At 33.9% G+C, this 11,211-nt stretch overlaps 1 protein-coding gene across 2 annotated transcripts; it reads left to right on the top strand.

Moving 5' to 3' along the window:
• The first annotated feature begins 4,245 nt into the window (after positions 1–4,245).
• LOC104904344 (protein CHLOROPLAST IMPORT APPARATUS 2) lies at positions 4,246–9,324 on the top strand. 2 transcript variants are annotated; one of them, XM_010692568.4, is made up of 3 exons: positions 4,246–6,487; positions 7,054–7,230; positions 9,017–9,324. In XM_010692568.4, exons 1-3 carry the CDS (start codon positions 5,408–5,410, stop codon positions 9,065–9,067), a joined length of 1,308 nt encoding a protein of 435 aa, XP_010690870.2. In that variant the 5' UTR covers positions 4,246–5,407; the 3' UTR covers positions 9,068–9,324. The 2 variants fall into 2 exon arrangements, with proteins under 2 accessions (XP_010690870.2, XP_010690879.2); XM_010692577.4 differs by having other exon boundaries at positions 4,271–6,487; positions 7,054–7,209.
• The last annotated feature ends 1,887 nt before the right edge of the window (positions 9,325–11,211 follow it).

The raw sequence follows: 11,211 nt of genomic DNA, 5'->3' as shown, positions 1-11,211 counted from the left end.
ACCTGTGTAGGGTGTGTTGGATCAATGAACCTGCGGGATTGCCGCATGTAGATACGTATGTTGGAGACACCACCCACTAGTGGCAGGTAAAGGGAGCATGAGTAGCTTGTTTGATGATTGGACAAAAGGTGTCGGAGTAGTCGATGTCGGGGTCGTTGGTGAAACCCATTGGCCATAGGCCTAGCCTTGCATTGTTCTTCAGTTCCATCTAATATTGTACACGAAATATCCGCTTGCACCCAGCAATATTTTGAGCGAATTTGAGAGGGACAAACTGCCATGTAGAATTTAGGGTAAGGGCATCACATGTGTCTTGCATGGCTTCGCGCTAGATAAGGTCTTTGATTTCTTGAGCAACTGTTCTTGGTTTGATTGGAACTCGCAGAAGGCTGACATGGTGAGCATTTTTTGTATAGGTTTGGTGGCAATGTGGGAAGTAGGTGAGAGGGTAGTTGTTTATGGGCTAGGAAGAGGTGGCAGGAAAAGGGGGCTGCTTGGGTGGAGAGTGGTGATGTTGGGCAGGTTTGGTCGGCACAAATGTTGCAGTATGGCTGGGAGGTCTATGGTGCACCGTGCCTCAAGGGCGGGAAAGGAGTTTTGGGTGGTTGAGAGCTTTAGCATGGGTATTATAATTGTTAGAGTCCACCTTAACACTAGGACCGTGACACTTACACTCTCTATGATTGACATGCATGACCTGAATAATTGTGTTTGCCTTAGGATTTAGATAGATTAAGACGTTTTGAGTTGGTGAGAATTCAACAATTTGTGCAGGATATTGGTTTTGAAAAGTAAGTACAGGAAGTAAATTAATGAGATACAATGCAGTGGAGGAAATTTGGGGATTCCACTTTGCAAGAGGCAAATATCAAACCCCTGTCAAAAGGGTGGAAGGAGGGCGTTCAACCAACTACACCTACCTTAATTCTTAAGCTAGAGGTCAATATGCGTGAAGCACAATTCCATAGGGAAGGAATATGAGACCGGTTTCAATAATGTGATGTTGGTGTGTTTGGCATTGAAGTAAATAGGTAATTTCCAAATTTCATTGGAGAGGAGATGATAAAGAATTTCTTATATACCTTTCCACTGTGGAGAAAAATCTTAAGCTTGGTCGATTAGAATGTTTTTCAACCAAGCCTTGTTAATGAATAATTTTAACCTTAATGTCTAATTCGTTTAGAGGATTGAATCGATATTGTGCAGATTACTTTTTCAGGTGGAAGTCTCATACAAATTAAATTGCCTTTTCAAGCCCTTAGCAATATAGCTTTGTCGTGAAATTAAGGGAAATTCAAACTGGAGAATCATGTATGTTATTGGAAGGATGAATCATAATATACTAGCATATAGATACACTAGGAAATAGACAAAAAATGAAAATTGGCACAAGAAGTGGGCAAACAACACCTTTAAGAAGAATCAAAGGGAGTTAAGTTGATTGACAACTCTTTTAGGTGGAGCCTAATATTAGGCAAGTTAAAATACATTTTTAAGCCATTACTGTAATACTGCCTTCATATCTTTTAATCTACATACTTTTCTTTATAGGCCGTTTCTTTTTAATCTGCACACTTTCACTATATCTAAGAATTGTCACCTTTCCCATCATCTTTCTCCACCTTTTCAACCCATTTTTTCACTCATATACTTTCTCTCCATTGTTTTATTGTTCTTTTTTTTTTTTTTTTTTTTTTTTTTTTTTTTCCTTTTTCCCAATTTAATAATCAGTTTTTAGACTCTCTCTCTCTCTTTGATTCCCCCAAAGGTAACCGTGTAAATCTTTTGAAAATGAAGGAATTAATACACTATACTTCCTCCGTTCCATAATAAGTGAAACACTTTTCTAAAAAAGCTCTCACATAAAAGAGAGAAGTGTTTCACTTATTATGGAACGGAGGAAGTATATAGTTTTGTTGAGAAATTGTAGGGATAAAACTTCTTATATTGAATTAGAGATCAAGTATATGAAACTAGAAGCATTAGCCACTAGATGATGGAGCTTTATAGAAACACCATATATGAGAAGTTGGGAAAGGAAAAGCCTGTGGCAATATTTCAAGCAAGTCGACAAATAATTCTTTTAAAAGGAGCCTAATCTCATACAAGCTTATTACCCTTTGCAAGCCATTTTCTTAGAATTTTAGCTTTGTTGAAAAATTAAAAGAAAGGAATTCCAAACATAGATTGGAAATTAAATACGTGAAATTAGAAATATTTATAATTAACCAGTGTGAGGTGAAAAATAAGCTTAACTTTTTGTTTCTAAATGGAAAGAAAAAGTGATTCCAGACATTAATCATAAAATCCTCACCTTTCCCTCACTTTCCCTTCAAACTTCCTACCTTACTATCTGTAAATCTCTCTATATTGTTTCTTCTTATGTGTGGTTGGAATGGACATGATGAGCACATTGCATTTGAATTTTGCTAAATCTGTTTTCATCCTTATAAAATCACTAAAATTTGTCACTAAGTATAATTGACCATGTATTAAAAATCAACATTTGAGCCTACGTGGGATTTTGTTATCTTGAGATATCAAATGGTTAATATTTTAGAAAATGTTATTTCATTGTATGGTAGGGTTGGAATTATCTTGTGTCCCCATCCAACAGATTCATCCGGGTGTAAGAGTGGTGGAATTTTGTTACATGTTAATTGAGTAATTGTATACTAAGCCGCACAAATATGGCTCTTGGCTTCGCTGTAAGCATAAAAGGATAACGATTGCAAGTAGTATAGCACGAAACTTGGCTTTTTCTAAATTCTAATCCGAAATCTGGAGGGGGGTTTTAGTGCAACGTTAATGCGTCATCTGCCACACATAAATTGGGCAGAAGACACCATAAAGTTCCAAATGATTTTGCTGCTGGGTTGAGAAAATTTATCTTTCTTTTTTATTTTAGTTCCCAAAAGTCCTTTCTCTCTCTCCTTTCTAGATACACGTGAAAGTACCACCAACCTATAAAAGTATCCTCCAGGTCAGCCTCAAAATCTAGAACATCCTATAGTATTTTGCCACGTCACTGGATAAGGGAACTTCCCATATAAATGGGCAATAAATGACTGAGGATTACTTAGAGTAGATCCGTTGGGTAGCTAATTCTGTACTGTAACTCTGAGAAAAAATCCTATCAAGCCACCATACTTGCCCATGATTAGGATAGATTGATATAGAGGCACAATATCGAATATGCCACTGAAGATTTCAGATTGCCCTTTTTCTTTTTCTCCTTTGCGTTAAACTGAAAATTTTATTATTCTCATTACTTGTGCATACATTAGTTTATGTGGTGTTTAAACTTTCTAAGGTAAAATATTATTAATCTTTAAAATGATAATTTATCAAAAATTAATAAATATACCTGCAATATTTATTATTTTCCATGAATCACCTTGAAAAACTTTGAAAAATAAAACTGGGGCCTTCCATTTGTAATCATTTGGTTGATAATACTGAAATTGATTTAGTTAAGGGTCTTTTAATGGTAGGCAATAAGGCTTGGGTTCGATATCATTTGTATCAATTATTGTTGTACGTCTATCATTTTACTTCAAATTTCTTGGTGTCTTAAGAAAAATAATATTGCAGTGCTTTATGGCTTCTTGTAGATTCCTACTCCATTTAACAGAAAAGAAAAATAAGTAACAATAGTGTTATGAATTAATTATTACACACTACTAACTGTTTAAACGGTTTCATCAATGTTCTCCAGTGAACTCGATGTCAAAAAAAATGTTCTCCAGTGAAATTGAAATTTGAACAATTTTTTAGGCTTCCAATTTCCATATTAGTAAATGATAATCTTGTAGATAATTAGATTAAAAGTATATTTTGAAATATTATATCATGATATCAACATTGGAGAGTTTTTTAATAGCCAAAACAAGAAACTTCTGTATATTTTTTTCCTTTTTGAGTGAAATATCTGGTGAATATATAGACTTATCTCTTCTTTCAAAAATATCTTTAGTATTTTCAGTATTCAGATGCTACGGTGCATGGTTTTTGGCTGTATCTTTCATATTTCTACTACGCTGCAAGCTAATTTTTTGGAAACTTAGAGGGCCACAAATTCAAATATACTCTTTTATATTACATCTTTAAGTAATTTCTTTTCTATGATATATCAATAAATGTTTTTTTTCCTTTTTTGAGGGTAAAAAATAACAAACGAGTCAATAATTTGCTTAAGTAGTATTGATCACACGCCTACACCAGATTATGTGGATTTAATGATGTCTATAATACTCCTCTCTACCTGATTAATGTGTTGAAAATTGCCTGCAGACTGCAGTGAAAAAGAATTTTCTGATGTTTACATAGTACTCTTGTGAAAGTACTTACTTGAAAATCAGGGGTATTGTTGTCAATGCCACAGGTTAAATTATTGAATACTACTTTGCTAAAGAGAGAGAGGTGGTGGGTGTAAGAGAATAGTGGTCCAGTAACTATTGTTGGCATCTGAAAGAAAAGGTTGTCTCTGCTTGCCCTGTTCTCTTTCACCTTCAGTCCCATTACTCATAAGAACACACTCCCACCTCTGTTTCAGAGAGTCACACTGTTCCGCTCTTGCTATCTTCAGACTTTCTTTTAACGGATTTTTACCTCTTATCTCTTCCCTACTCGTGACCTGCTCCTTTACACAAATCGCCCATCATATCTCTCTTTCTCTTTCTCTTCCCCATTCTCCCCTACCCTTGGTTTTCTTTGTGGGGCTAAATCTCTCTTTTAAACTCTCAGCGGGTAGTATATTTTCATTTTGCTGACTTCTGATTCTTTACTGCAAAACCCACACTGATTTTTGAGTTCTGTGCCTTTTTCTTTTTTCCTCTTCTTATTCTTTAACCCCATCTCTTTGAGATTTTCCTTGTCTAGTATAAGAAGGAAAGAAAATCATTGCATTCTTACATAAGTCTAATCCACATTTTCAGAATTTGCTTCTTGTGGTCAATTCAGATGGGGTTTTTCAGGGTTTTAGCATAAAACATTGGAGTCTATAGACTTTCCTTGTTTATGAAACTGGGTCTGTTTGCACTAGACTTCTCTTGTTTACTGTTTGCAGCTTTTTGCCTTTTGTCACCTTGACATAACCTCAGCAGACCTTTTTTTAATTGATAGTAAGTTCTTTTTTTAAGGGTTCTGGGTTTTGGCCTTTTTCCTAGTTTGTTGTGGCACAAAGCTTAAAGCTTGTTTCCCACTCTTTTTCCTTGCCATTTCTTTGCTAAAGCTTGAATTCTCCTTGCTTGCCAATCAGAATTTCTAAACTAAATCTTCTATCTTCATTTAAATATTGCTGCTTTGACTTTCCAAGGCTTATGAAGTCAAATTCTCTCTTCTTCTCTCTATCAGCCTTGAGTTTCTGTTGAATTGGGACTGTTTTATTGTATAATAGCCAACAACAATGAGCTCCTGCTTGAGTGGAGGTGGACGGGCAGCATATACACTTGACCTTGATATCATTAAATCTCCCTCAACTTCAACCCGTACCTCTTCTTCATCACCTTCTTCAACTATATCAGAATCAAGCAATTCCCCGCTTGCTATCTCAACCCGAAAACCAAGGACTCCACGAAAACGACCCAATCAGACTTACAATGAGGCGGCTGCTCTGCTCTCTACGGCATATCCAAACATCTTCTCCGCCAAGGACATCTGTAAGCCTTGCAAATTCATCAAGCCCCGTGAGTATTCTTCCTTTTCCTTTGAAGAATCCTCTGGTGAATTGCTCCTACCTTTCCCAGTAGAGAAACCTGTTTTCCAGATAGACTCTACTGTATATGGTAAGTCATGCTTAAATGACATGGATGAAATTGGTTGCCAAATGAATTCCTCTAAGTTATGTGATGGATATGAGGATTTTGATACAGAATCTATCCTTGATGAAGAAATCGGGGAGGGGGTTATAGACAGCATAATGGGGGATGATTTAAGTGTGTCTGTTGAAGGCGAGTCAACTACTTGCTCCAAGAATGGTAGTGTTGGCCCCGTTAATTTTTGTTATGGGTATCCTGTGGGGTTAGGATTAGGATTAGGACTAGGATTAGGTGGGAGATTTGATTTTGGGTTTGGATTGATGAGAGGCGGAGTGGCTAAGGCATTTAGACAAAATGATGAGGGAGATTGGTGGAGATTTCCTGCTGTTGATGTTGCTGAAATTTCACCAAGGTTTAACAAGCCTTTGCCAGCTGAGAAGAAGAAAAAGTTAGAAAAATTAAACATTAAATCCTCTTCTTCAATCCCGAAGAAAGAAAATTCAGTGTCAGTTCCCAAGTCTAGTTCATCCTCAAGCAAGGAAAATTTGGCCTCAAGTCCTAAGTCTAGTTCAACATCAGGCAAGGAAAATTCGGTCCCTAATTTTAAATCAAGCCCTGGGGTGCTCTTAAAACTTAATTATGACGAGGTGTTGGATGCCTGGTCGGATCGGGGCTCGCCTTTCTCCGATGACATTCCAGGCTCCGAGTTTTCTGGAACTGATGCCTTGGTAAGTTCTATATTCATTTACTCATGTTCCTATTAGTATCTATAAGACTATAACTACTCAATATAAGGTGCTTAGTAGGGAAAAATGAAAATTAATTGACACAATTTGGCGCCTAATGTTAGTTGATGTTTTCTGTCTGGATTAAACGGTAATTAACCAAACTTTTCTTTCCCAATAGGGAAGCTCCAGTTTTGGAATTTCTCAGTTGGTTTTTTCTTCTTTGGGCGTCACCTCAGTTGCAAAATGATTAAATTAATATCAAGTGAGACAAAAAGAAGAATGTTTATGCTATATTATACTCTATGAAGTATTATAAAAAATGCATCATATACTATTGATACTCTTGTACTCCGTTACTACATAGATATTGGTTAATTTGCTCTGGCCCAAAAGTTGTTTTTTCTATTACAATAGTGCTAGGCCTAATTCCAGAACATAATATGATACTTGTGAAATTGTCGTATTGCATGTTTTGTCTAGCCTTTCTCTATGGTCCTCGTATTCACTTATGATGGAAACATAAACATTCGAAAGAAAATTAAAGGATTGAAGTGTTAAAATGGCAGGCAAGATTGGCACAAATAGATTTATTTGGTGAATCTGGAGCCTTGAGAGAAGCAAGTGTTCAGCGGTACAAGGAGAAACGTCGAACGCGCTTCTTCTCAAAGAAGATAAGATACCAAGTGAGAAAGGTTAATGCTGATCAGCGACCGAGAATGAAGGTATGCAACTATGACAATCCGGTCAGTGTTCAATTTCAGTCATGTCAATTTTGAGTTTAAGAGTTGGAATATGTTCTTGATGTGTTGTATTCTTTTACTGGATCTTATTCCTTAAATTGATGATTGATGTGAAGAGTTGCAAATATGCTTTTTCATTAGTTGTGTATTGCAGATTATGCTTGTCTGCAGTAGTGGGTTATATTTCAACCATTTGATGATTTGTTTTTTCGAAACTGGTACATACTTCCCTCGGTCCCAAAATATTGGCAAAACTTTAAGTCTTGACCATGTCCTTTTGCTTAATTATCTTAATGAATATTGAACATAGAGTAGAGTTGATAACAAGTTGGTTACAGTTCGTGTAGGTTCATAGTAAAATCCCTTGATGCAATTATCTCTATTATATAAGGGAAGAGAGGGGGACACCAAAAAATTATAAACCCCATTATACCCTTAACTAACAAAATACAAATTCACCCCTCTTTTACCATCATATTCTCCATTAACAGTCACATTCATAACATCTCTTATTTATTAGTCTAAAAAAAAGGAAATACAATGAACGTTATGAATAATTTTTCATACATGTTATTACACAATCGAATTTTTTATTTGTTTTCGCACGCGTCGCGCGCTTATAAGACTAGTAACACTTTAAATAAGCGGGTTGTAAAATTCAACGATAATCCGACTTGTGTATTAAACATGTTACTAGTAAAACTTATTAAGCAATTTAATCATAATCATTATTACTTGGGTAAGATTTACTGTTAAGGAAATAAATGAAGAACAAAGTTACTGAAAAAATATGCATATTTGAAGTTTCTTAAAAGCTAATATAAATAAAGCTTTTTATGTTATTTGACCGAATTTCACATCGATCAACATATTTTCGGGAATTTCTAAATGAGTGGAAGATCAAAGCAATATCTCTAGTTTAGAAATGTCATTTTAACCTAATCCGTTTTAGTCAGTGAGTTAAGGTGATCTCCATCCTAGTTCGCTTATATTTCATGCTAGATTTCAGTTGGATTGGGCTGTTGAGTTGGGTCAATTGTTGTTAGCGAAAGAAAAAGCGCCACTTGTGTTGTCTCAAAAAAATGTGGCATATTATTTACTTTAGGGATCATACTACTTGAGAGTTGAGACCTGTTTATGTTGATGTAGACTTGGTTTGGAGACATGTTGCAACTTTTTCCGATTCATTATTCTATCTGATATACTTCCTCCATTTCATAATATTCGCTACACTTTTTATTGTGGGAAGTTTCACATTATTTGCTACACTTTCTTTTTGGGCAATAAACTCTCTCTATCTCTCTCCTCTCACATGGGTCCCTTTTCTTTTTACTCTGTACCTCTCTCTTCTCCAAAAATTGCCTTGGAATTCTTAAATCGAAAAGTGTAGCGAGTAAGATGAAATGGAGGAAGTATTGAGTTCTCAAGTCTCATAATGCCCATATCATTCTGTTCTTTGATGTACAACTGGTTCTTTTCTCAATTGCCAAGATTTCTAATGATGGCTAGATCCTAGATCATGTTTACACTTATCATTCTTACCCCATTCTCTCTCCGTTTTCCAATCTCCTCATTTCCTGTCATCGAAAATTTTATGTAACGTGTGCTGGGCTTTCTTTAATTTCCTACTCTTGTACAACCGTGAACCTTATCACATGAATAAGTTAACATATGTTAAATGTTCTGCATCCATATTCTGTGATCAACTTAAGTTAAAGGTTGATATCTTGCATTTATTACCGAAATTTCATCTTCCGATTTTAACATAAGGATACGTGTTTTGTTGCAGGGAAGATTTGTAAGAAGGCCGAATTCATCTAGGAGTGAAGAAGTAAAGTAGCGAATTGGTATATTACAAGCTTGATCCGTTGGTCTATCTTCTATTTTTTACCGTATAGGAGAAAACATTACACTTTTGTAAGAATTTTGGCAAATTGATACCCAAAAAAAAGTAGCTAAGGCTAGGTAACAGGGATGATTAAAGAGTTTTAGTGTTTTTATTCCCTCAATTTTGTAGTCTTAATCAATGGTGGTATATTGCATCTTTTGTACTTAGCAGCTTCTTTCAATAAATAAGAAGACATATGTTGGTGACAAGGCCATGCCAGGGTTTATGTACGCAATGCATATGGAAGTAAACAGAAAGCAGAATTGTATTATTATATTTAATAATCTCAAATAACTGTTGACAAAACTTGTTCACAAAGTTCTCCTAAAGAATCATTTTTATTTAGCAAACAGTAAATAATTAAGTTCATATGTAGTGAAATTCATTGATTAAATAACGTTTGCATAATCCTTAAATAGATTTAATTTAATTATTATGTTAGTAAGGGTATTTTAGTCTTTTATATGGACACTGAACTCTTCAAAATTAAAATATAAAAAGTTCAGTGTCCATATAAAAAGACTAAAATACATGCGTTTAACAAGATTGGTGTTATATTGGTTAAGAAGAAATGCGTTTAAATGAGAATGTTTATATGGACAAAAAACAAATATTTGTTTATTACATGGAGATTTATGTGAAGCACGACATATTTAAATGATCGAAAGATGACCCACATGAGTATGTTTTATACTACCTCCGTTTCTTTTTAATTGTTACACTTACACTTTTCACGCATGCCGATGCACTACTTTGAGCTTTTATATCTCTAATTTTGTATTTGTAAAAAATATAAAAACTACATATTAATAAAATACATACTAATACGAATCTAACAAGATCCCACATGACTATGTTTTTATTCACGTATAAATCACAAACGAGGGTCAAAGTGCAATTTGTGAATAGTATAAAATGTCAAAGTGTAACAATTAAAAAGAAACGGAGGTAGTATACATTAGTATAAAATTAGTGAGAATATATTGTCAAAGTTTTTTTACTTCAAAAATAAAAACATGAATTATATTTTGGACCGAAGAAATATAATCAGTGTATATTCAATTAAAGAAGATAATAATGTGCTGCAAAAAAAAAGACAACATTCGTGTCAAAGAAATAAAAATAAACAAAGAAGACATGTTTCAGGTGTACATTTTAATTATTGGATTACATTTTTTGCAATATTAGTTTATGAACTTGCCTTCTCTTTCTTCTTTTTTACTCCCGTTTTTAAATCGATCCGACCTTGTTTTTTTTCATGATTTCTGATACATATCTTTGACTATTTATGCATTTAATTTATGACCCTACATGAAAGCATTTATGCATACAATTGCAATTTTTTTTAAACCTAAGTCTCTAAAGATGTTGACGTAAATTTTATATGTACTCGTTTTCTTTATTGATGTTCTTAGTTTGACTTTCAATTCGCCAATTCACATCTTTGACTATTAATATATTAGTATATATGTAATTATGTATTGGTAAAAAGTTATAAAATGTTGATATTATTAAATTGGTCATTGAGATGAATGAAATAAGAGCCTACATGTATGTTTTTTCTTATATATTGAGAAAATTTTAAAACATTATAAAATTTTTTTCTCTTTTTTTTTGAAATGGTTCTACCAATATTATACTCCTTACTCTGCTTCTCTTGGCCAAAACATTAACTATACTATAATATATGATAAATTAATATTTTTTCTTTCTATCTAAAGACCCATTTACTTTTTTTCATAAAACTATGTGTCCAAATAAGTGGTTAAAGTGATAAAAACCAAAGAAAGCACCACTTAAGTAACTTGAAATATGAATAATTCTACATTTATGAAGTTATAAAATAGAAAAAGACTTTTAAAAAGGTACAAATACTTTTTAAGATGGACAATGATAAATCAATAAAAATGAAGTTTGCTAATTGGGCTACTAAAGTTTAGAAATGCAACTTTAGCCCCACTATAAAACAATGATTCCCTCCTTTTTATTTTTGAAGAGTACATATATAATTACATGAGTTTTTTACGGGAATATATTAGAGTATCAGGACATTTTGTGGGATTATATTTCATTTTTTTTTTGTGGGGATATATATA

The sequence above is a fragment of the Beta vulgaris genome, chromosome 2, assembly GCF_026745355.1.
Source record: "Beta vulgaris subsp. vulgaris cultivar EL10 chromosome 2, EL10.2, whole genome shotgun sequence".
NCBI lineage: Eukaryota > Viridiplantae > Streptophyta > Magnoliopsida > Caryophyllales > Amaranthaceae > Beta > Beta vulgaris.
Note: the sequence above shows the minus strand (reverse complement) of the source record. Positions and strands in the feature narration are given on the sequence as shown.

Bases quoted from the DNA above. Each gene is read 5' to 3' on its own strand.
- LOC104904344 (XM_010692568.4), top strand. From the start codon at position 5,408: ATGAGCTCCTGCTTGAGTGGAGGTGGACGGGCAGCATATACACTTGAC. The intron at 6,488-7,053 runs GTAAGTTCTATA...TTAAAATGGCAG, and splicing joins TTTCTGGAACTGATGCCTTG to GCAAGATTGGCACAAATAGA. The intron at 7,231-9,016 runs GTCAGTGTTCAA...GTTTTGTTGCAG, and splicing joins TATGCAACTATGACAATCCG to GGAAGATTTGTAAGAAGGCC.